The 26,805-nt window shown below is 45.3% G+C and overlaps 1 protein-coding gene across 2 annotated transcripts; it reads right to left on the bottom strand.

The window, feature by feature from the left end:
- Positions 1–3,068: 3,068 nt before the first annotated feature.
- Positions 3,069–26,439, bottom strand: RPL7L1 (ribosomal protein L7 like 1). Of its 2 annotated transcripts, none has more exons than XM_044297682.1 (7): positions 26,315–26,439; positions 20,476–20,581; positions 16,881–17,098; positions 16,375–16,512; positions 13,269–13,378; positions 4,991–5,201; positions 3,069–3,456 (listed from the first exon to the last, which is right to left on the bottom strand). In XM_044297682.1, the coding sequence occupies exons 1-6, from the start codon at positions 26,326–26,328 to the stop codon at positions 4,993–4,995; spliced, it is 795 nt and encodes a 264-aa protein (XP_044153617.1). In that variant the 5' UTR covers positions 26,329–26,439; the 3' UTR covers positions 3,069–3,456; positions 4,991–4,992. The 2 variants fall into 2 exon arrangements, with proteins under 2 accessions (XP_044153617.1, XP_044153618.1); XM_044297683.1 differs by having other exon boundaries at positions 16,935–17,098; positions 26,315–26,426.
- Between the last annotated feature and the right edge of the window lie 366 nt (positions 26,440–26,805).

Genomic DNA, 26,805 nt, shown 5'->3' with positions numbered 1-26,805 from the left:
TATTCTTTTGTTTAAGGAGCTTTGATCTCCGTCCCAGGATTCCAGGAGAAATTTTAGTAATGTCCTTGTGTGATGCTGGGCCCATCGCACTGCGGGGATGGTGGATGTTAGATGTCCTAACAGTCTCATGATGTCCCTTATGGCCACTCTTTTGGCTTCGCAAAATTGGGAGATCTTTTGACTTATCATTTGTTTTTCTGGAGGTAAAAAGGACATGAGGTTGTATGAATCTAACAAGATTCCTAGAAATTTTTTCTGCTGACTGGGAACCAGGTCAGATTTCTGGGTATTTATTAGCCAGCCTAACTCGGTCAGCTTTTCCTGCACCCTCTAAAGATGCCCCTGGAGGACCTGAAGAGATGAACCTGCTATCAAGAGGTCGTCTAAATATGGGACCACTATTATACCTTGAAGGTGTAGATATCCCGTCACCCCAGCCATAATCTTGGAAAATATTCTTGGGGCTGATGATATCCCGAAGGGAAGTGCCTGAAATTGAAAGTGGTACTTCTGATCTTCTAGGAGTATTGCTATTCTGAGATATCTTTGGTATGCTCTGTGTATGGGAACATGGTAATATGCGTCCGAGAGGTCTATAGTTACCATGTAACAGTTGCGAGATAGGAGATTCACTGTGGATCTGAGCAATTCCATTTTGAATCTCTTGTAGGTCATGTATTTATTAAGCTTTTTTTAAATTATTAGTCTGAAGGACTTGTTTGGTTTTTGAATAAGGTATATGGGAGAATAAAATCCACGCCTTTCCTGATCTTGCGGAACTGGAACAATTACGCCCTTCTTTAGGAGAGATGATATCTCCATCTCTAAGGCCTGCTGTTTTTCTGATCTTTTTAACAGCTTGTTGATGGTGAAGTGTTCCAGAGGAGCCATATTGAACTCTAGTTTGTACCCCATGGATATGGTGTTTATAACCCAAGGGGCAGAGGAAATTTTTCCCCAGGCCTTGGTGAACATCTTTAACCTGCCACCTACTTGAGGCCTGGCGTGATTGTCCGGGTTTAGAAGTGGATTCGGGGTTGAATAGGAACCCCTTCCCTTTCCCTCTGGAGGACTGCCATCTTCTGGTACTGTCTTTCCTCTTCTGGTCTGGTCTATTTCTCCTTTGATTCCGAAAGGGACCGACGCTGCTGATAAAACTTTGATTCTGAAGGAAATCCTTTTTTGTCTGATGCTTTCTCTAAAATGTCCTCAAGGACTGACCCGAACAGCTTATCCCCCTCACACGGAATAGGCGCATAGCCGACTCTTTGAACTGGAGTCACCGGACCAAGATCTAAGCCATATAGCTCTTCTTGAATTGGAGAGGCTGAGGATCTAGCAGAGAGCTTCACCAGATCTGCGGATGCATCTGACAAGAAATTACAGGCCTGTTTTAGGGTAGGTATTGAGGCCAGGATCTCTTCCCTTGGAGTCCCTACCACCAGGTGTTCTTCAAGCTGTTAGCCATACTGACAGGGATCTTGATGTGCAGGTATTGGCTATACTGGGCCTAAGCATGGCCGTGTTGGTCTCCCATGCACGTTTTAACAGATTTCTTATCCATAGGATCTTTTAAACAGGCCCATGTCTTCGAAGGGAAGATACTTTTTTTTAGATATCCTGGCAACAGGCGCATCAATCTTAGGAGTCTTGTCCCACAGAACTGAATCCTCCTCAGTAAATGGATATTTCCTTTTACAGGAGGCAGGGATTAAATAATTTTTCTCAGGATCTTTCCATTCCTTTTTAATCAGCGTTTTAATGTTACTATGAACAGGAAAGACCTTCCTCTTCTTTTCTCCCAGCCTCTGGAACATTCTGTCCTGCACGGACTGAGGCTCCTTAGTCTCTTCTATTTTCATTATGGTCCTAACTGTATCTTCTACAAAGGGGTCTCCCTGATTCCTCGTCAGAGGATTCAGTTTCCTCTAGGGATAATACTTCCTCCTCAGAGTCAGGCTCCGGCTGACAGTCCGACAACTGAGATCTTTGAGAGGTAGAGAGCTGAGGAGAACACGGAGGGAGCCTTGTGTCAATTGCTGATTTAACCTCTTCCTTAATCATGTCTCGGATTGATTCAAGGAAAGAGTGCGATTCCTCCGAAACTATCTTGTCCGTACATTTTGGACATAGTGATTTCTTTGATTTAGAGGGCAGGGATTTTCGACATATTGCACATCTTTTCTTGGATAATGACTCCTCATATCTTCTGGTGCTGGTGTCCTTGCCCTGTAAGATAATATTTGAATCTTTTCAGGGCTCTGTAATATGGCTACACTATAAACACCAGCACCACACCAGTGAGGGAATAGTAATGTGCTTCCCCCCCCCAGCAGGGTCAATATCAGACAGGAAGGAGGCTTACCGGGCTCTGGGCAGCAGGATCCACAGGTTTACGGGACTCGGGAGCTTCCATAGGAGCCGACATGTCACCGGTCAGCCATGCAGGATGCCAAACTCTGCGCTCCCAGCCCTATATCCACCAGTCCTCTGACGTCACCCGCCACCGTAAGTGACGCAGAGAACTGGCAACTTAATTTCCGGCCTGTGCGCGATCCCTCGTTCCCGCAATGAGCCAGGGAACGGAAGCCCGGGGCTGCCTTCACTGAAGGACTTATGCTGAAGGAACAGGACCGGTCAACCCCCGACCTCTGCACGGCCCTCCCGGATGGGGCAAGTTATCCAGGCAGTGCGCGATGAACCCTTGGCGTAGCAGGAGCGGCTTCCACGCGATCCCGAGGACAGGAAACAAACTGGAGGTGGGGAGGGGGCCTTTTAAGTCTGAGCTTCTACGTTGTTTCCTGTCCTGGGGAGGTGGGGACACCCTCCTGGAGTGCCGTTGTTGAGGCGCCAGGGAAAAAACGGATCTGCATTTTTGGGGACGGCATACGACCGTCTGAATGAGCCCCAAGTCTAATAATGTATATTCTGTGCTGGTCCTTTATTGAAAATCTGCAATGAATGTGCCAAGTCGGTGGTAAAGTATATTATTGCAAAATAGCTGGAAAAGTGTGACTCTCAGAAAAGGATGTAATTTTTTTTATTCACTCTAAAAACACCAGTCCAAATAGAGGTATAATATAAACTTTAATTTACATAAAAATAAAAAATAAATCAAGAAAGTTCCTGATACCATGTGAATCAGGCAGACATAATGTTATATACACTATGAAAGTACTCCTTTACCATAGTCCATGGCCGCATGAGTCCAGGTAAAATGTCAAATTCTTTACAGGTAATGTACATTTACTCTGACAGATAAAGTTTGAAGGCGTCACAAGTCAGATGTCCAGAAGAGTTGGGGGGTCCTGCCGCTCCATGGCTTACAAGTCTTCATGTAGCAATCCGCTGTGCTCAAGAAGCATCTGAATGAATACCTGTAGAACTATCGATGTTCCAATAAATCACTGAAAGTCACTTCAAAGGGCACTGGTGAGCCAAACGTGTGAGGAGAGCCTGAAAAATAAGAAAAATTACAAATGGGAAAACACTGTATACTCCCAAAATTGACATAGAACACATGGGGCAACTTATGGCTCTATGTTGTACCATTCCTTTGTTAATTCTGCTAGCAGTCTGCAGTTAGGGTACAGAGGGGTGGTAACCAGTTGGGGGAGTGTGCCTGCACAGTCTGAAAATGGCAGCACTGACTGAGTCAGACTGTGCAGGTACACCCCCCCCCCCCCCCCCCAAAACTGCTTACCACCCCTCTGTACCCTTACTGCAGACTGCTATCAGTTAATTCATAACTTCTAGTAGAAATAATAAAGGAGTGGTACAATATACAGCCATAGGAATAGATGTTCCAGAATTGTTATTACATGGGGGAAAGCATATAGCTATTAAAACAGCAATGTTAGGAGCGGTGACATGTCCTCTATAAAGGGTTCACATAGTTCCCTCTACCAAGTTAACCAAATTCTCTCCATCAAGCACCATTAACTGCAGTACTACATGAACAGTATAGCATACACTGACTCTGCATCTCTACTTTATATGTGTATACGCCCTCCTACTGTGCTGCCACAAACTTGCGCTCAGGGAGTCCTCTCATTGTTTCACTTCTCTGTTTTCCAGTAGCACTGCAGGTGAATAGAGGGGTTGGGGTCAGTATACACAAAGTAGTGATCCAGAGTTAAAAGGGGTTGTGCAAGAACATTTAGTTTTTTCAAGAACCCATGTCCCATTGATCCCCTTGTGTGATGTGAAGATTTCTCACGATGTCTGTCTGAGGAGTCTGCCACTGCCGTGGTCAGTGATTGGCTGCAGGCGGAGTTTTCAGCAAGGGAGCGCAGCAGAGCATCACAAGCTTGGAGAAGGAGCAGGGAGCCAGCACCGGGAACAGGTAAATCAGCTTCACTTTTGAGTTCCGGGATGGTTTGCCCAAAACACTCAATTCTTGCACAACATCTTTAATGTCAGCTATAGTACATATACATATTTAATAGTGCTTTAGGGAGGGAGCAGACTCCCTTTAAATGAATGTTTCCACTGACCACCGTTTTTCACCTAATTAGGACCAATATTCTGTAATGACTAATTTCTCCCATTAAGGGGAGCTTACTGCCTATAGCTTAGGATGGGCTCACACCAGACTTCTTGGTTCTGCTGGACTACGAAAATAACAGATGTGCCCGATCCAGCACATAAACTAACAAGGCCGGATGGACTCCATTGTCTATAATGAGGTCAGTTAGGTTTTCAAAGGGATTCAAATTTTTTACAGAATAGCGCAACATGCTGAAGGAATCTGCAATGAAGGCTCCTAACAAAGCCCCCAACACCGATGTGAATAGAGCCTTACACATGAATAGTAAAACAGTATGCCGTAAGGACTAATTTACTCCAGTCCTAAGAACAGCATTTGGCGTTCTGGTATCAGAAAAATAGAGCTCCAACTGTTATGAGGGGAAAACAATGAGGAAATTAAATCAGCACAGAATGGCAGAGCAGGGGGCATTCACGTTCAGATTGCTGGCCAACTTCTTACCTTTAGTTGAGCTTTCGTATAAGCTGGTTAATGCCAACACCTCGGTTTCCAGGATCGCCAACTTCAGTGAGATAACCTTTCCTGTTAATGCCTGCGTGACGGGCTATAGACAACTGGAAGGGGCACAGGAACTTATTTACAGCTGTAAAGTTGCTTCCTGCTGAATATAGGTCATGAATCACATCTTCTAAGCAGATGATTCCAAATTGCCCTAAGACAGGAGGAAAATAAAGGTCAATACTTAGAGTCATTAACACACCTTTACAAGCAGTTTCTGCCAGTTTTTGTAATGAACTGCAACATGTGTTAGGGTAAAACTTGTAACCAGTCACGAAGTTTGGAAAATGTAAGTGAGTAGTCTCCAAAGAGGCGTAATTTAACCCCTTCCCGACATATAACGTAATAGTATGTCATGGCAGCAGTTGCGTTCACGCATTTTGACGTACTATTACATCATGGTGATCAGGCGGGCACCGAAGCGGTGCGCGCCCATCACTGCAGGGGCCCAGCAGTCCTTGATAGCATGGGCTCCTGCTGTATATGGCATCGCTGTACAAGTCAATGATAGCGGATTAACCCCTTCTATGCCATGATCAGCGTTGACCGCGGCATAGAAGGGATTTGTGGCGGGTGAGAGCCCCACAAAGTGACTTCAGACCTGAACTGGTCCTTAAAAAGTGGGTTTTGGAAATTTTCGTAAAAATTTCAAGACTTGCTTCTAAAGCCTTCTAACGTCCTAAAAAAATTAAATGCCGCAAACATAAAGTAGACATATGGGGAATGTTGAGTAATAAATATTTTATGAGGTATCACTTTCTGTTTTAAAAGCAGAGAAATGGAAATTTTTTAAAAACAAATTGTAAATTTTTTTTTCATAAATAAAGGTGATATATATTCACAGAAATTTATGACCGTCATAAAGTTGACACGTCAGATTTGCAAAAAATGGCCTGGGCAGAAAAGTGAAAACTAGCCCAGGGTAGAGGGGGTTAAGCTACATTTATGCAGAGCGCTGTACTCTGCTATCCTCGAAATGCCCATAAAAAAAAATGAATGGAGTGGCTGCTCCGTTCATTTCAGGGGGGCTGCAGGGGGTAGGGATCCCAGTTCTCATGATTGCTGGGGGTCCTAGAAGGACCTAGGACCTCCACCGATCTAATAGTTACCCCTTTAACCCCTTAATGCCCAGCGCCGTACTGATCGGGCTGGTGCAGGAGCTGCGCCCGCCCGATACGCACTGATAGCCGGAACCCTGCTGTATGCGCCGGCATTGGTGAAATCACGATGCATTAACTCCTGCACGACCACGGTCAGCGCGGACTGCGGCACGTGCGATATCCGTACAGGGAGGACGCAGCCATCGTGGCTGCCTTCCGGGAGAGCCTGTGAGATATATACTTACAACCAATGCATCACAATACAGAGGTATTGTGGTGCATTGTAAAGGGGATCAGACCCCCAAAAGTTGAAGTCCCAGAGTGGGACAAAAAAAATAAAGTGGAAAAAAGTAAAAAGCGTCTTTTTAAAAGTAAATTTAAAAAAAAAAAAAGAGAAAAAAAAAAAGTAGACATATTAGGCATCGCCGCTTCCGTATCGACCGGCTCTATAAAAATGTCACATGACCTAACCACCTCTCGGGTGAAAATAGAACCACACAGTCACATCATCCCACAAAAATGAGCCCCTACCTAAGACAATCGGCCAAAAAATAAAACTTTGGATCTCAGACTATGGAGACACTAAAACATGATTTTTTTTTGTTTCAATAATGCTTTTATTATGTTAAATGTAAAAAAATATAAATAAATAAAAAGTAGACATTAGGTATCGCCGCATTCGTAACAACCTGATCTATAAAAATACCACATGAACTAACCCCTTGAACACCGTAAAAAATAAAAAAAGCGTCAAAAAAGCCATTTTTTGTCACTTTACATCACAAAAAGTGTAATAGCAAGTGATCAAAAAGTCATATGCACCCCAAAATAGTGCCAGTCATCTTATCCTGCAAAAAAATGAGACCCTACATAAGACAATCGCCCAAAAAATACAAACAATAAAAATAGGGCTCTCAGATTATGGAGACACTGAAATAGGATTTTTTTTTTTTATAAAAAATGCTGTTATTGTGTAAAACAAATTTTAAGTGTAATATAGAGCAACCAAAAATGATATGTACCCTAAAATAGTACCAACAAAACTGCCACCTTATCCCGTAGTTTCCAAAATTATGTCATTTTTTTGGAGTTTCTACTCTAGGGGTGCATCAGGGGAACTTCACATGTGTGAAGGATAACTGTCATTTTTATTTTTGGAGTATTGGATTGTGGTGATTAATATCTCCTTGGTGGCCCTATTTCAACTTTTCACTGTGTATTCAATTACCCCTTAATTCCACAATTTTGTTCCCTGTACTGCCTGCTTTTACCTCTGCTTAAAATAGGGTTGCTAGGCATAGTCCGTCTATCTGTTAAAGGACGGAGGACGCAGAAGCACGCAGCGCACAAGGTCAGATTACTGACAGCCAGGGACTGTAAGTAAATGATGAAAGCCAGGTCCTCCCCAGCAGCTGATAACAGTGCCTGGGCTGTGTGCACTTCTCCCTGTCCCTGCGCTTGGCAGACGCTCCCTCACTCAGCAGAGCTGGAGAAGTAGAGTTGAAGCAGCGCAGACCAGGGAAGGGAGATCTGCTGTCTGCTCAGTGTATAAATGAAAGCAACATGTGGTAAGAGGACCCCTTTGTGCTGCAGGAGATTAACCCTTTAGGGGGGAGGGCTCTGGTTACTGACACTTTTGGGGGCTATTGTTACTGGCTAGTGAGCGCAGGCGGGATTAGCCTCGGGGTGAGAGCAGCGGCGGCCATCTTAACTGAATCGTGAAATTGCAGTTTTATGCAGACTGGTTGCTAAGGGCTGAATCTTATTAAATATGGGGTAAGTCAGTCTAATAGTAACTGATTCTGGAATATCATGTTATTAGTAACTACATATATGAAAATTGAAATTAGGGTCTAAGTATGACAGTTATCCTTTAAAATTAATCCAGTGATATCTGCCTTCCAAAAGCCATATGGTGTTCCTTTCCTTCTACGGCCTGCCGCGTTCCCGTACAGCAGTTTACAACTACATATGGGGTGTTTCTGTAAACTACAGAATCAGGGCCATAAATATTGAATTTTGTTTGGCTGTTAACTCTTGCTTTGTTAGTGGGAAAAAAAATTATTAAAATGGAAAATCTGCCCAAAAAGTGAAATTCTGAAATTACATCTCCATTTTTCATTAAGTCTTGTGGAACACCTAAAGGGTAAACAAAGTTTGTAAAATCAGTTTTGAATACCTTGAGGGGGTTGTTTCTAAAATGAGGTCATTTTGGGTGGTTTCTATTATGTAAGCCTCACAAAGTGACTTCAGACCTGAACTGGTCCTCAAAAAGTAGGGTTTGGAAATTTTATGAAAATTGTTTCAAGATTTCCATCTAAACTTCTAAGCCTTCTAACGTCCCCAAAAAATAAAATTGAATTCACAAAATGATCCAAAGTAGATATATGGAGAACGTAAAGTAATAACTATTTTTTGGAGTTATTACTATTATAAAATTATTTTTCCAAATTTTTTGTATATTTGGTTTTTTTTTTATAAATAAAAATAAATTTTACTCAATTTTACCACTGTTATTAAGTACAATATAAGACGAGAAAACAATCTCAGAATGGCCTGGATAAGTAAATGCGTTTTAAAGTTATTACCACAAAGTGACAGATGTCAGATTTGCTAAAAATGGCCTGGGCAGAAAGGTGAAAAATGGCTTGGTCCTGAAAGGGTTAAGTGAAAATGGTGCAAATTTTGGTGCAACCAGGAGGAGCTGAGCCGATTGGGAAATGATTCCGTAAAACTTGAATTTATATATTCAAATTTCTATTATTTCTGACTTTAGTTGTACACTGGGGAGGTGATATCAGTGATTGATGCACTCCCTGTATAAGTGTGTATACATAGATGGCTGTAAGCCACTGATAGCTGGTCATGGGAGTGGTCTTAAAGGAAAACTGTCAGTTTTCTGCTGCCCTTACTTTTAAATCCTAACTGCTCCAATACAATAAATTTTTTTTAATTAGTGGATTCTACTCATGAGCATAAAATCATTTTATTAATTGGTCTTCATTAGAAAATATGTAGTACTTTTCTCTGTACTGAGCTGAGATGCTCTTCTAGTAGGACCTGAATTTTCTCTCTGCTCTGTCAGTTGAGGAGCTGAAGGGCTCCTCATCTCTGCTCTCAGACCTTATAAACACAACAAAGGTCAATCCTTATCTTATTGATAAGAACGTTAGATAAGTGTTATTAGACGACTGGCACAAAGTGAAAGTACCAGTCACACAACTAGAAAAACTGTTAGGGCTGTTTCACACGAGCGGATGCCGTGCGTGACATCCGCTCCGTGAAAGAGTGCCAAGACCCGATGCAGACTGCAGAGGCACGGAGCATTAACATGACTGATAATGCTCCGTGCCTCTCTGTGACCTCTTTACTACAAAATCACAGTGACAACTTAAAGATTATTCACAAATCGAGGTTTGTCTATTTCACAATGACCCTCTGCCTCCCACCTATCAAACTTTATGACTGTCAAACTTGTTCTGCTCTTAAAGCTTCGGTTAGCCTTTGGACTGAATAAGCAGTTCTTGGAGATGCACACCATATCCCCCACACCTTTTGAAACTTGGGCGTACAGCCTCTATTCTTATATACCATGTTCTCATATGGTATAACAGTTGTTTCCATTGCGCTAAGGTAGGCGCTCTATCACCCATAAAATTGGTTTCTTTAACCACTTCAACCCCGCTAGCTGAAACCCCCTTCATGACCAGAGCACTTTTTACACTTCGGCACTACACTCCTTTCACCGTTTATCGCTCGGTCATGCAACTTACCACCCAAATGAATTTTACCTCCTTTTCTTCTCACTAATGGAGCTTTCATTTGGTGGTATTTTATTGCTGCTGACATTTTTACTTTTTTTGTTATTAATCGAAATGTAACGATTTTTTGCAAAAAAATGACATTTTTCACTTTCAGCTGTAAAATTTTGCAAAAAAAAAACGACATCCATATATAAATTTTTCGCTAAATTTATAGTTCTACATGTCTTTGATAAAAAAAAATGGTTTGGGTAAAAGTTATAGCGTTTACAAACTATGGTACAAAAATGTGAATTTCCGCCTTTTTGAAGCAGCTCTGACTTTCTGAGCACCTGTCATGATTCCTGAGGTTCTACAATGCCCAGACAGTAGAAAAACCCCACAAATGACCCCATTTCGGAAAGTAGACACCCGAAGGTATTCGCTGATGGGCATAGTGAGTTCATAGAACATTTTATTTTTTGTCACAAGTTAGCGGAAAATGATGATGATTTTTTATTTTTATTTTTTTCTTACAAAGTCTCATATTCCACTAACTTGCGACAAAAAAATAAAACATTCTAGGAACTCGCCATGCCCCTCACGGAATACCTTGGGGTGTCTTCTTTCCAAAATGGGGTCACTTGTGGGGTAGTTATACTGCCCTGGCAATTTAGGGGCCCAAATGTGTGAGAACTACCTTGCAATCGAAATGTGTAAAAAATGACCGGTGAAATCCGAAAGGTGCACTTTGGAAAATGTGCCCCTTTGCCCACCTTGGCTGCAAAAAAGTGTCACACATCTGGTATCGCCGTACTCAGGAGAAGTTGGGGAATGTGTTTTGGGGTGCCATTTTACATATAACCATGCTGGGTGAGAGAAATATCTTGGCAAAAGACAACTTTTCCTATTTTTTTATACAAAGTTGGCATTTGACCAAGATATTTTTCTCACCCAGCATGGGTATATGTAAAATGACACCCCAAAACACATTGCCCAACTTCTCCTGAGTACGGCGATACCAGATGTGTGACACTTTTTTGCAGCCTAGATGCGCAAAGGGGCCCAAATTCCTTTTAGGAGGGCATTTTTAGACATTTGGATCCCAGACTTCTTCTCACACTTTCGGGCCCCTAAAAAGCCAGGGCAGTATAAATACCCCACATGTGACCCCACTTTGGAAAGAAGACACCCCAAGGTATTCAATGAGGGGCCTGGCGAGTTCCTAGAAATTTTTTATTTTTTGCATAAGTTAGCGGAAATTGATTTTTTTTTGTTTTTTTCTCACAAAGTCTCACTTTCCGCTAACTTAGGACAAAAATTTCTATCTTTCATGGACTCAATATGCCCCTCAGCGAATACCTTGGGGTGTCTTCTTTCCGAAATGGGGTCACATGTGGGGTATTTATACTGCCCTGGCTTTTTAGGGGCCCTAAAGCGTGAGAAGAAGTCTGGAATATAAATGTCTAAAAATGTTTACGCATTTGGATTCCGTGAGGGGTATGGTGAGTTCATGGGAGATTTTATTTTTTGACACAAGTTAGTAGAATATGAGACTTTGTAAGAAAAAACAAAAACAAACAAAAAATTGCCGCTAACTTGTGCCAAAAAAAATGTCTGAATGGAGCCTTACCAGGGGGGGGGGTGATCAATGACAGGGGGGTGATCAATGACAGGGGGGTGATCACCCATATAGACTCCCTGATCACCCCCCTGTCATTGATCACCCCCCTGGTAAGGCTCCATTCAGACGTCCGTATAATTTTTACGGATCCATGGATCGGATCCGCAAAACACATGCGGACATCTGAATGGAGCCTTACAGGGGGGTTATCAATGACAGGGAGTGATCAGGGTGATCACCCCCCTGTCACTGATCACCCCCCCTGTAAGGCTCCATTCAGACATCCGCATGATTTTTACGGATCCATGGATACATGGATCGGATCCACAAAACACATGCGGACGTCTGAATGGAGCCTTACAGGGGGGTTATCAATGACAGGGGGTGATCAGGGTGATCACCCCCCTGTCACTGATCACCCCCCCTGTAAGGCTCCATTCAGACATCCGCATGATTTTTTACGGATCCATGGATCGGATCCACAAAACACATGCGGACGTCTGAATGGAGCCTTACAGGGGGGTGATCAATGACAGGGGGGTGATCAGGGAGTGTATATGGGTGATCACCCACCTGTCATTGATCACCCCCTGTAAGGCTCCATTCAGACGTCCGCATGTGTTTTGCGAATCCGATCCATGTATCCATGGATCCGTAAAAATCATGCGGACGTCTGAATGGAGCCTTACAGGGGGGTGATCAGGGAGTGTATATGGGTGATCACCCGCCTGTCATTGATCACCCCCCTGTAAGGCTCCATTTAGACGTCCGTATGCGTTTTGCGGATCCGATCCATGTATCCGTGGATCCGTAAAAATCATACGGACGTCTGAACGGAGCCTGACAGGGGGGGGTGATCAATGACAGGGCGGTGATCAATGACAGGGGGGTGATCAGGGAGTTTATATGGGGTGATCATGGGTGATCAGGGGTTTATAAGTGACGGGGGGGGGGGGGGGGGGGTGTAGTGTAGTGTGGTGTTTGGTGCGACTGTACTGACCTACCCGAGTCCTCTGGTGGTCGATCCTAACAAAAGGGACCACCAGAGGACCAGGTAGGAGGTATATTAGACGCTGTTATGAAAACAGCGTCTAATATACCTGTTAGGGGTTAAAAAATTCGGATCTCCAGCCTGCCAGCGAGCGATCGCCGCTGGCAGGCTGGAGATCCACTCGCTTACCTTCCGTTCCTGTGAGCGCGCGCGCCTGTGTGTGCGCGTTCACAGGAAATCTCGCGTCTCGCGAGATGACGCATATATGCGTGACTGTGCGCAGGGCTGCCACCTCCGGAACGCACATCTGCGTTAGGCAGTCCGGAGGTGGTTAAGATGTAAATTTGGCAAACATCACTACCTCTTTAACTTTAATAGACTGCAAATACACAGTTTTGAAAATGCTGGCCGATAGTTTTTCTTTATCAGAACTGACACTGCTGTAAATATACCACCAACGGCTGATCAGCAGCAGACCGAGAGCTGAAACTCTAGAAAGCAGTTGTAGCAGTGCTAGGAAGTCCCAAGCCACCTCATCTCATTTATACCACATGACTGGTCCACTATAGTCAATAGCAGGACACGTAGCTGCATGAAAACAGCGTGCCCACAGAAGTGGTGGCATAGGGCTTTCCTAGAACCTCTTCATTTTAGCATCACAAAAGTAGACCCCCTGCTGATCAGACATCTTAGTAATAGGCAATAGAGGTCTGTCCAAAGACAATGCCTTAAACAATCATATGTATTACGAAAACAAGACACTTACCCAACTGCTCTTCTATCATATTGTTGTCCGTTAGAGGCATCTTTTTGCCTTTCACCATTCCTTGTCCACGTTTTAAGATGAGTTCTCGTACAGATTTCAAGTTTGGGATACTGCAAAATAATAACTGGGTCAAATACTAATAATATAAAGTAAATATATTTAAAGAAATTACATCTGAGAGAACTGAATGGGAAACTCCTCTGATCAGAAAGTGATAGTATGAGATTATGTATTAGAGTTTATAGCAGGCTTTCCTCCTGCCAGTGAGCTCCGTACACTTCTCTAGGGCCATCTGGTAATCTAGCACTTATGCGCCATTTGTGCTAGATTAAAGGAATTACATTAAAAAATACAAATGCCTTTATTTCTGTCTAAAATCTGAGCGGTGGCCTGACATCAGAAGTCAATATCATCTCCTCACATGTCTTTAGGATACCAATTTGATGTGCATTTCCACTTATTATACAATATGCAAAATAATGAATTAGGCTACTTTCACACCTGCATTCGGTACGGATCCGTCTTGTATCTGCATAGACGGATCCACACTCATAATGCAAACACTTGCATCCGTTCAGAACGGATCCGTTTGCATTATTCATAAAAAAAAAAAAGGCTAAGTCAAAACTGATCCGTCCTCACTTACAATGAAAGTCATTGGGGGACGGATCAGTTTTCAATTGCACCATATTGTGTCAGTGAAACCGGGTCCGTCCCCATTGACTTGCATTGTGTCAGGACGGCTCCGCTTGGCTCCGCATAGTCAGGCGGACACCAAACCGCTGCAATCAGCATTTTGGTGTCCGCCTACAGAGTGGAACTGGAGGCAAACTGATGCATTCTGAACGGATCCTTATCCATTCAGAATGCATTGCGGCTGAACTTATCTGTTTTGGGCAGCTTGTGAGAGCCCTGAAACAGATCTCATAAGTGGACCCAGAAACGCCAGTGTGAAAGTAGCCTTAGATAGAAACTCTAATGTAATGCAAGCCTGAACAAACCATAGCCGGCTGTAAGAGCCAGTAATGTTGAGCTGTATGGCCAGATCTGCACATCATTCAAGGCGTGACACCACCCTCCAGTAGATAGACCAGAGCCCTCTCTGGTATTTACACTAAATTGCTACTCCCTCCCTTGTTAAAGGGGTTGTCACATGACAAACACGTATTCCCTGGTGCTCCTGACAATCATGACAATGGGGCTAGGTGTTCCAGTGTTTGAATGTGAAGGCAGTCATATATGCACTGCCAAGAACACGGCAATCGCCAGCAGTCCCATAGAATAGAATGGAGCAGCAGTGCACACACACTCTAAATGGGAGAACACAGGGCCCCCTATCTTGTGATTGATGGAGGGCCCAGCAGTCAGCCCCTCACACAGACGCTTATCCCCATCCTGCACATAAGTGTTTGTCATGGGACAGTATAACTTATCCATCGCCTCATTATGCAAGGTCCATCCACACACGGCAGTAATGATGCAGCAGAGATCTGCACCATAAGGGCTGTTTCACACGAGCGGATGCCGTGCGTCGCATCCGCTCCGTGAAAGACAGCCAAAACCCGATGCAGACTTCAGAGGCACGGAGCATTAACATGACTGATAATGCTCCGTGCCTCTCTGTGATCTCTTTACTACGAAATCACAGTTGTCACTGTGATTTCGTAGTAAAGAGATCACAGAGAGGCACGGAGCATTATCAGTCATGTTAATGCTCCGTGCCTCTGAAGTCTGCATCGGGTTTTGGCTGTCTTTCACGGAGCGGATGCGACGCACGGCATCCGCTCGTGTGAAACAGCCCTAAAGGCAACATGACAAAACCACAACCGCCATTCTGCCACAATGTGGCCCATGTGACTATCTAAAAACTGTGCCCCACACCACTTCTTTCACTGGGTAATTGAACGCCTATAATACGGCCAAAATAATAGGTAAGGACCTACCTCACAGATACTGCACTGCCACTCTGGTTCCTCCGGCCAGGCTCTAGTTACCAGTTGCAATGTCGACGTTACATCGACAATATGTGACCGCTGCAGCCAGGTAAACAGAGCCGTGAGTGGTGGTTCTGGATCTTTGAGGTAGGTCCTTACCGGAAAACCCCTTTAAAAAAGCTGCTGTCCCATCTTTTATTTAAATGCTAGTCACATAAGGCTTTCTTTCCACCCCTAATAGTCACAGGGGCACTAACTTCCCTCTTCCTCAAGAGACTGTAACAGCTTCCTAACAGTCCACCACTACTCCTAGAAGTCCCTTCTCTAATGCCAGTGTGCCCTCTGCTGGAAGGAAGCAGCCCACTATATATACCAGCTACATGCCTTTTTCTGCACTGCCTGAGTGGTCTGACTGCTTCTCAAGACGACATGGACATTGAGGCACCAGGAGGAAGCACTAAGTTGCCAAAAGTTCAGTGGGCAAAACCAGTTTACCAGGGCTTTACCATGGCGACTAGTTTTTATCCAGCCCGGCTTAAGATACTGTAGGGCTGTGATGGCTAACCTCCGGCACTCCAGCTGTGGTAAAACTACAACTCCTAAGATGCCCCCTTGCTTGGCCGCTCTCAGAACTCCATAGAAACGAATGGAGCATGCTGAGAGTCGTAGTTTCACCACAGCTGGAGTGCCAAAGGTTAGGCATCCCTGCTGTAGAGTTTCTCAGAATATAACATCTCGATGGATTCCCATTCTACTGGGGGGGGGGGGGGGGGGAGATTTATGAAACTGTCTAAAATAAAAATAAACACTATCTGTTGCCCATTGGCAGCCAATCACAGCACAATCAATTTTCAGGATTACAATAATGCAGGAAAGCTGAGCAATGATTGGTTAAAGCCTCATGCACACGTCCGTGAAACAGGAACCGTGTGATACCAGCCTGGATTTCTTCTGAGAGCAGGAGCGCACAGCGTCATTGGTTGCTATGACGCCGTGCGCTTCCTGCTGCCACAGTACAGTAATACACTGGTATGATCTATAGCAACCAATGACGCTGTGCGCTCCTGCACTCAGAAGAAATCCAAGATGGTTTTTCAATTAGATTCATAAATCTTTCTTCATTCTAGTTTGAAGCTCAGTGACCCCTGGGGGTAACACACAATGCTACTCACCCCCATGCCACGTACGGCTCAATCGCTTGTATCATCTTCAAAGATTCTGGGGTCAGCTTCACAAAAACGCCAGAGAAAATCTTTCCCAGTCTAAAGATTTTGATGATTCTGAGCACGTGCTGGTTCACACCCTGAATGCTGAGGTGAGGGAGAGATTGGAAAGCTACATGAGGCAGACATAAAAAGAGACGGACGTGACCATGTCTAGATAATCGAATACAGGAAAAGACCAACCAAAGGAGAAAATGTTACTTGCCACCAGCCATACTGGCTGTCATGGGGCTACCTGCATTGTCAACCAGTCACCCATAAAGTCTCTCTTAGGTCCCCCTGGCAGAGCCAGCCCCCGACCCCCTCCTCCATCAGAGACCAGATAAACAGGGACAGCTGGAAAACTGGCGGTGTAACCAGCTTCTCTTCCTAGTATACAACGTGTCACCACGGCAACGTACTCGGTAATTCTCAATACAAAGGCGTACACAACATGTGTCACTACGGCAACGTACTCGGTAATTCTCACTACAAAGGCGTACACAACATGTGTCACTACGGCAACGTACTCGGTAATTCTCACTACAAAGGCGAGCTTCTCGCTGGAAATGTTGGGAATCTGCTTCTTATAGATCTGCATTCTGCGTAACCTGCAGTCGTCTCTCATCTTTCTTCTGGAGTCTCTCACAAAGCTTTCAAGACGTTTAAATTTTATCTGCTTTCCCGGCTGAATCTGTAAAAGATTTAAAAAATAAATAAAATAAATGCGGATTAAAAAGTTTAAAAATGTCAAAATCCCAACCCTTCCGCAAAAAACTGCAATAAGTTTAGATGGGTTAGTACTAACTAGGGATCGACCGATATTGATTTTTTTTTTAGAGCAGATACCGAACTTCCAGGCCGATATAATATATATTATAAGATATAAACTATTAGTTGGTAGTCACTGAGGTGGTGGAAATTTGCATTTGGCACTAGTATATTATAAATGTAAATAATAAATTAATAAAGCCCTTAGTCGGTAGTCCATTTATAATATACTAGTGCCAAATGCCAATTTCCACACCATCCCCCCTTCTCACTGACTTTATTAACCAGATTAATAAAATAAACTCCTGACCCCTCCTTCGCCTCCTTCATCTCCAGGTCCCGCGGCTCGCTCCCCTGTCACCTGGCAGCGTTCAGCATCAGGTTATAGTGCGCGCACTACGTTCTGACGCTGTACGGGGTCAGGACAGTGCAGCGCGGGCCCTATCAAAGAAGACCAGGGAGGTAGAGTATCAGAAGCGCTCGCTGCGCTTCTTCCCCACTCCCAACACATACTAGTGCGCACTTCCATAATGGAAGCGCTCACTAGTATTCCCTTTATACGCATTATCGGTATATCGGCAAGGTAAGATGCCGATAATGTACAAAATCCTGAATATCGGCCGATAATATCAGTACTTCCGATAATCGGTCGATCCCTAGTACCAACTACTGATTAGATATAATATGCAGAGAACCCTCTTAAACTTAAGGGGGGGGGGGGGGGGGTTTGTTAGGAATTTAAACATTTTAAATACGTTTTAATGCCCAGAGAACCCCCTTAAATAGGTTGTTCACTACTAAGGACTTTTTCTACAGACCAGACCTGCGGTGATAAACATACTTGCTTTATCCCTGCCACTGGGTTCCAGATCCATTGCAACCCCGTAGGCTCTGCAGGTCCCAGGTCTCCCTGCATCAACATTAAATTTGATGCAAGCCACATGACCGCTGCAGTCAATGACTTGCCTTCGGAAAAAGGGGTGTTTTAGGGGGCACAATACTTGGCTTGCCCTAGGAGCTGACAACCCACGCTAAACCACTGCCCGGAACATGCAGAGCTGGCGGGGCAGCGACTGAGTCAGAACACACCGACTGGGAACAGGCAAGTATGATTACCACCATGGGTTCGCCCAAGCTGCTGGGTCTGTAGAAAAGAGGTAAACAATCACTTTAAAGGAAAACTGAGAAAAGTTTTGTACCTGGGGTCAGTATTGGGCCCTATTCTCTTCAATATATTTATTAATGATCTTGTAGAAGGCTTGGACAGTAAAATATTTTTTTTTGCAGATGACACTAAGCTGTGTAAAGTAAGTAACACTGAAGTGGACAGTATTCTGCTACAAATGGATCTGGATAGATTCGAGGCTTGGGCAGATAAGTGGCAGATGAGGTTTAACACTGACAAATGTAAGGTTATGTACATGGGTAGGAATAATGCAAGTCACCAGTACATACTAAGTGGTAAAACACTGGGTAAGGCCTCATGCACACGGCCATTGTTTTGGTCCGCATCCGAGCCGCAGTTTTGGCGGCTCGGATGCGGACCCATTCACTTCAATGGGGCCGCAAAAGATGCGGACAGCACTCCGTGTGCTGTCCGCATCCGTTGCTCCGTTGTGTGGTCCTGTAAAAAAAATAAAATATATATATATATACACTGTCCTATTCTTGTCTTGCGCAAGAACAGGCAGTTAGATCAATGGCTGTACGTGCTGTTCAAGTTGCGGAACGCACACGAAGACGGCAAAATACAAACCGGTCGTGTGCATGAGGCCTAACACTGACATGGAAAAGGACCTAGGAATTTTAGTGAACAGCAAACTAAGCTGTAAAACCAGTGTCAGGCAGCTGCTGCCAAGGCAAATAAGATAATGGGTTGCATCAAAAGGGGCACAGATGCCCATGATGAGAACATAGTCCTACCACTTAAGGCTACTTTCACACTAGCGTTTTGGTTTCCGTTTGTGAGATCCATTCAGGGGTCTCACAAGCGGTCCAAAACGGATCAGTTTCGCCCTTATTGCATTCTGAATGGATAAGGATCCGCTCCACCTCCATTCCGCTTTGGAGGCAGTTTTGGTGTTCGTCTTTCGAAACTTAGCCAAACGGATTTATCCTGACAAACCATGAAAATCAATGGGGACGGATCCGTTTTGGCTATGTTAAAGATAATACAAACAGGATCCGTTCTGAAAAGATACATGCGGTTGTATTATCTGAACAGGATGCATTTGTGCAGATCCATAACAGATCCGTGCCAAACGTGAATGTGAAAGTAGCCTTACAAAATCACTAGTCAGACCACACAAGGGGTACTGCGTACAGTTCTGGGCTCCTGTGAACAAGGCAGACATAGCAGAGCTGGAGAGGGTTCAGAGGAGGGCAACTAAGGTAATAACTGGAATGGGGCAACTACAGTACCCTGAAAGATTATCAAATGAGGGTTATTCACTTTATAAAAAAAGACTAAGGGGCGATCTAATAACTATGTATAAATATCTCAGGGGTCAGTACAGAGATCTCTCCCATCATCTATTTATCCCAAGGACTGTGGCGAGGGGACATCCTCTGCGTCTAGAGCAGGGATCAGCATTCCTCATCTCCCAGCATGCACACTTCCTTGGTTGTTATTGTAACCCCACAGAAGATTCTGGGAATAGTAGTGTCAGAACAGCTGGAGTTTGCTGATCCCTGGTCTAGAAGAAAGAAGGTTTCTACGCAAACATAGAAAAGGATTCTTTACGGTAAGAGCAGTGAGACTATGGAACTCTCTGCCTGAGGAGGTGGTGTCACTAAAACAGTTCAAGAGGGGCCTGGATGTATTTCTGGATTGTAATATTATTACGGGTTATAGCCAACAGATTTCTGGAGAAGGGTTGTTGAACCAGGCAGTTATTCTGATTGTTTGGAAATGGAAGGATTTTTTCCCCCTAAAATAAGGTGGAGATTTATCAAACTGGTGTAAAGTAGAACTGGCTTAGTTGCCTATAGCAACCAATTAGATTCAACCTTTCATTTTTCACAGCTCTATTGGAAAATGAAAGGTGGAATCTGATAAATCTCCCCCTGTGTTACCCGACTACTCCACGTGACCACTGCAGCCTATCACAGGTCACCTGGGGTAGTCTGGTATGTCATCGTTGCAGCACCAGAAACAGACCACGGGAGCACCAAAGTGGTGGAGCTGGAAAAGCAGCGGGATTGAGCGGGCGAGCAAAGAATTCTTGCATGCATTTTAAAACATTCCCCTCTGCAAAATTAGCTGTGGTCCCAGAAAAAACTGCAGTAGTGCACAAGTACCTTTCTCTTTTCCTCTAGAGCTCTCTTGGCCTCCGCTGCCTTAAGACCCTGATATTTCTTCCTTTTCTTCAGAAGATTCTCGGGGACACGTGGAAGTTTCCGGGGTCTAAGAGAAAGATAAGAATTTATAAGGCAGGGAATGCAGCTCGTCAGTTATTTTGGTGGACAGCTTTTCACACAATCCTAATACATTTTGCTAAAGACTATCATACAGAAATAACAGTTACCTCTGTGGAGTAGAACAGGGGACCCCTGACCCACATCTCTCTGGGAAAGGCGAGCGCACCTTCCCGTAACTCCTACAGACTCGAATAGAGAGAGTTGCATACTTTTCTGCCTCTCCCCTTCCCCCCCCCCCCCCCCCAGTATGGCCAGACCCGCGATGGTAATCACACTTACCTGATCCCCGTCACCGAGTTCCAGCTCTATAAATCCCCATCTGGTGCTGCAGGTCTTGGGTCTCCCAACATCAACATCTAGTCTGATGCGGGTCACTTGGTAAGGACATGTCACCCATGCGTCACAACACGTGTGACATGTCACTGCTGCAGCTAATTATTGGCAGCAGCAGCCATGTGACTTGCATCAAATAGGATGTTGAAGCAGGAGGACCAGAGACCTGGAGCACCTAAGGAGGAGGTATGGAGCAGGAACCCAGCAACGGGGATCAGGCAAGTATGATTCCCACCGCAGGTACAGCCACAGCCACTCTGAGGGGTCTGCAGAAAAGGACCCGAGAATGGGTTCACAGACCTGTACTACAAGACGTTTCGATCGGAACTCTCCCCCCACCTCCTGGCCTTATTCAACTTGTTTCTACTGGGCTCCCCAATCCAGTCGTCCATGCTGTCATCCCACATTGTAGTCATCCACAAGACAGGTAAGACCCTCAAGACTGCGCTAACTATAGACCGATCGCCCTTCTTAATGCAGACCTTAAAATTTTAACTCAAATTCTCGCTGCTCGTCTGAATGTGTGGCTCCCCACCCTGGTCCAACCAGGTGGGGTTTATCCCCTATCGACAGGGTGGAGATAACGCTCACCGGGTTATTAATTTGATTGACGTGGCGACTCGCACCATGACCCCCACAGTAATTTTGAGTCTTATCGCAAAGAAGGCCTTTGACCGGCTCGACTGGTCTTTCCTATTCGAAACCCTCCGATCCTTCGGTATCGCAGGACCCCTTCTACAAGCCATTCTCAGCCTCTACTCTGCCCCTTCGGTACTTGTCAAGTTGCCCTTCTGCTCCTCCACTCCGTTTAACATCTCTAATGGTACTTGTCAGGGTTGTCCACTTTCACTGTTTATTTTTAGCTGTGTATAGAACCCCTTGCAGCACACACACACGACTGAACCCCGACATCCAGGGACATAAAGTTCAGGATAAGGAATTCAAGATCTCCCTTTACGCGAACAACGTCCTCCTCACCCTGACCAATCCCCACATCACACTACCTAACCTACAAACAGGCTTATCACATTACGGAGCCCTCTCAGGATATAAGGTCACTACTTCTAAGAGAGGCCCTACCTGTCCTTATACCCACCTGTGACCTAACACTGCTCCTAAGCAACTTTCCTTATCGATGGTCAGATACCACACTGAAGTACCTGGGGGTTTATATAACCCCTACGTATGCCTCCCTGTACACTAGTAACTTCCCTCCCCTCTTTCGAGAGCTCAAATCCCTCCTTGATAAATGGAAACCCCATACATATCACTGCTAGGCCGCATAGCAGCGGTGAAGATATCCCTCCTCCCAAAACTGCTTTACTACTTTGAGACCCTCCCAGTACGAATCCCAGTGTCAGAAGTTTAACTACGCCTCCTCCAACAGGCCATTCTCGACTTCATATGGCAAGGTAAACAACACCGCATCCCCCGCAAGGTCATGTTTGACCTAATATTATGCACTATTACTGGGCTTCTCATTTACGTGTTATTCCATTTTGGGGCGTCCCAACAGGCACACACCAAAATGGGTAAAAGTTGAAAAGCTCTAGATTGCCCCGGTTCATCCTAACACCCTGCTATGGCAGCGGACCTCCGTAGTAGTGCCCCCCCACCACCACCTGGGGCCTATGGCCTTTACCAAACACATATGGGACACCTGCCACAGTCGATTTGCCTTAGCCTACCACCACTCCTCTAGGATCTCTTTGCTTTACAACCCAGCTATTCCCTCCAGCTTAACCGCTCCGAAGGTCCAGGTCTGGTCATCGTTGGGTCTCTTCCACCTGGCGGACATTGTAGACTCTTCTACTCTGACGCTTAGGCCCTTTACGCAGCTTCAGGAGCAATCGAAAGTACCGACGATGGAGAAACTCCACTACCTCCAGGTTAGTCATTGTGTGAGCACTACTTTTGGATCGCTTAAAGGGAACCTGTCATCAGGATTTTGTGTATAGAGCTGAGGACATGGGCTGCTAGCATATCCGCAATACCTAGTCCCCATAGCTCTCTGTGCTTTTATTGTGTAAAAAAAAATATATATATGATTTGATACATATGCAAATTAACCCGAGATGAGTCCTGTCTTTGACTCATCTCACGTACAGGACTCATCTCAGATTAATTTGCATATGTATCAAATCATTTTTTTTTACACAATAAAAGCACACAGAGCTATGGGGACTGGGTATTGCGGATGTGCCAGCGGCCATCTAGCAACCCCAGTCCTCAGCTCTATACACAAAATCCCGGTGAGAGGTTCCCTTTAAGGTGTCACTCCCTACCCCATTTGAGCTTCTTTGCCAACTAGGAATCGGGACGAGAGGTCTGATTTCTCTCATCTACCGCCTTTTGGCCACATTGGCGGAGGATGAGATTCTTCATCATGCATGCATGGATAAATGGGCTAACACCCTCGGATCGCCTCTTTCTCTCAGTGCCTGGCAGACTGTATGGATTAGGGCAGCCCAGTCCTCTATTTGCACCACATATAAGGAGACCCAGTATAAGCTGCTAATACACTGGTACCATACCCCTGCACTCCTACATTCCATAAACCCCACTGTTCAGTCTGTCTGCTGGCGGTGCTTGAACAACGTGGGTTCTTTGTACCATATTTTTGGGACGTTCTCCAGTATCACTCCATTTTGGGAAGAAGTGAGGGGTGTGACTCATTCCCTTTTTGGATTCCCTGTATCGCTAGACCCAAAGGTTTACCTACTCAACTTACCACCTCCGGGGTTAAACAAGTACTCCCGCAGGCTGTTCCTCTCCCTATGTACTGCAGCCAAAACCTTGATCGACAAATTCTGGAAACAGACTACCCCTCCCACCAAGTCCATGCTTCTGGCCAGGGTCCATGACTTCAGGTCCATGGAATGAATGTCTCACGGCAACACTTAACAACGCCGAGGAACAATTCCAAGCGATCTGGCTACCCTGGGATACCTACTTGACATCCCACTAGTGGTCTCTCCCCCTCCCCTACCACCCCTGCTCTTACTCCCCCTCATCTGTTCCTTTCCTCTTGCATTTTGTCAGTTGTCTTATCCCTTGTCTTGAGTGTTCTGTGTTACATCATTGGGTATAGCTATGGGATCTGTATTGCTGTTTCGGTGCCTTTTCTCCATTTCGATGGTCTGCAGAGTGACTACACGAGCAATGTTGTACCACTGTATGCTCTTCATTTTTTCTGTATTATTAAAAATCTACAGTTTAAAGAGAGAAGAAAAAAAAAAGGACCCCAGGGGTGAACAACCCCTTTAAATAATTGTGGGCATGCTGCTACAGATTGCTGTAGACAATGAATGTGAAACACACACATCGGAGACCCACTTTTAAAGGGGCTTTCCATGGTCACACAGACGTAGGACCCTAGAATAATGAAAAGGAAGGATCCTTCAGACTTTGTCCCTCCATAGCTGCATTTCTTACTTTCTCCATAACAACACTGCCACATTAACCTGAATGCAGCTGCCCCTTCATCATGGAGGGCACCAGGGGTCTCTGAATCCCCAATGATCATGACATATTCTAGCAATACTCCGTCACCGCCCAAGATGAAAATCCCCCTTCCATCACTGTACGAGAGGTTCCCTTGTTTTAGAAGGGTTGTCACAGAATGACAGCTTATCACCTGTCCAGCAGATATGAATGGAGAAGCACTGCGCAGGCTCCACCACTGCTGCATTCACACAGGGGCCCTCATCCTTATGATCTGTGGGGGCCCAGCAGTCAGACCCGCATCATCTATTCTGTGGCCATGTGGCAAGTTCTCCTTCTTGAACAACCCCCTTTCACCTAGGTTTTTAATATCTCTGCTCTGTAATAAGTATTCTTCAGAAACCCTGCAGGACGCTCTTGCCTGTCCTGACAGTTTGCTACAATGTATCAGTCTGATGCCCAGACCATGTTACTCAGGTATTTGTCTAGACTGGATACATTGTAACAGATGCTCAGCTGCGAGACAGGTTTCCCCCCTCTGGATGTGGGTTCACACATCCCGTCTGAAGTGTAGCCACAAGATGTAACACCCCCGTGGATGCCTATCAGCCATATGTTTAGCCGGTTAACATGTACTATAGTGGATGTCTCTTCAGATAAGCGGCCCACCATTCTGGATCATACAGGGGCACTCCAGCTGTTCTGAAACTACAACTCCCAGAACGCTCATTTCACTTCTATGGTAGTTAAAACCAAACAAGTGTGCACGCTGGGAGTTGTAGTTTCACAGCAGCTGGCGTGCCGTAGGTTGCTGATCCCTGCTCTAATGGAACACATGGACAAAAGACTGAAAAGGCAAACCCTTAAAGGGGTTGTCCAGTTTCAAGAGCAAAACTAGAGAACTCAAGGGATCAACTTTTTATACAGAATACATGATCCGTTACCAAAGATCCTGCGTCGTCACAGCTCAGTTTCTCCCGGCAGGGCTCCGCTTACTTGGCAGCAGCAGTGATGTCGTATCGACAACATGTGATTGCTACAGCCAATCATTGGCCTCTTCAGTGCACCTCTGAGGCTACAGATTGGCTGCAGTAGTCACGTGATGTCACTGCTGCAGCCAGGAAAACAGAGACCTGCCGGTGATGGATCTGTCAGGTAACTAATCATCTATTCTTTATTACTGCAGGACCCCCTGAGTTGTCTGGTTTAAAGGGGTTGTCTAGCTTCAGAGCTGAACCCGGACAGCCCTCCTGATGCCCTGCGCCTGGGTGAAAATGGAGGTATGTCCGGGTTCAGCTCTGAACCCAGACAGCCCCTTTAAGGGTATATCATTATGTGTCATAGGCAACACAGGTAACGAGGTCAGCACTGAGTGCCCGACTGTTTAAGCCCTCATGCCCACGTCCGTAACGGTTTTGCTGTTCGCAGATCCGCAAAATACGGATACCGGCTGTGTACATGTCAGAAATACCCATTCTTGTCTGAAGAACAGAAAGGCCACAAGGATGCAGACAGCAAGCGGAGGACATCAGCCATGCCCGGATTTTTCAGACCCATATAAATGAATAGGTCCTTGTGAGATCCACAAAAATACAGATCAGACGTGTACATGAGGCAGGACATATGGCTCTGTGACAGCAGCTCCCCACTGTGGGGGTCCTGAGCAGGCCCCCTCTTCAAGGTGGCCTACACACGTAATAACAAGGCTATGGGGCAAACACTTGCTGCCATCTGTTATGCCAACATGCAGAGATGAGGGGTCCCGTCTCCTCTAGGAGTTGTCACAGGTAATCCTACTCTCACAGAAGGCTCACGCTCCTCTATGTGGCATCTGCTGTCCTGCACCAGCCCCATATCATCCCCGTTCACCTCCCCCCGCTCGGCAGCCATCACACCGTCACAACGCACTGATGGCTTTGGATTCTACTCCCAAGTCACTTACTCTGTCGCTTCCATGGTGCTGTACCGATGAGCAGCGGAAACCGGAAGTAGGTAGAAACGCGCACTTCCGCCCGTAAACACGTGCAGTCCGACATGTTGAGGCCGGGCAAAGCATCGCGAGATTACACTGCTTTGTTTAGAACGCACGCTCATCAGTGCGCATGCGCAGCTAGGAAGGTTCTTGTTTGGTGGTATTGAAGTGCTTGCTGTGTGTAAAGCAAGGAGATTTTTATGTCATGTCATATGTAACTAAAACATGTGTAACCCCTCTAAATGTTAAATAATTATCCTGTGCTCACCTGATAGTCCACTGCAGTTTACAGCGCCAAAGCCCCGGTTATCCTGTAGTAGCGTACAAATGTGTAGAGGATATACCTCTTGGCAACGGTGGACGATACTCCCTGGTCGTTGTACGGTCAGTGTCGGTCTTTATAATGATGTATATTTGTGGGACCCCAGAGACCAGGGCACCCCCTGTCAGACCAAGCCCTG

The sequence above is a fragment of the Bufo gargarizans genome, chromosome 6, assembly GCF_014858855.1.
Source record: "Bufo gargarizans isolate SCDJY-AF-19 chromosome 6, ASM1485885v1, whole genome shotgun sequence".
Taxonomy (NCBI): domain Eukaryota; kingdom Metazoa; phylum Chordata; class Amphibia; order Anura; family Bufonidae; genus Bufo; species Bufo gargarizans.
Note: the sequence above shows the minus strand (reverse complement) of the source record. Positions and strands in the feature narration are given on the sequence as shown.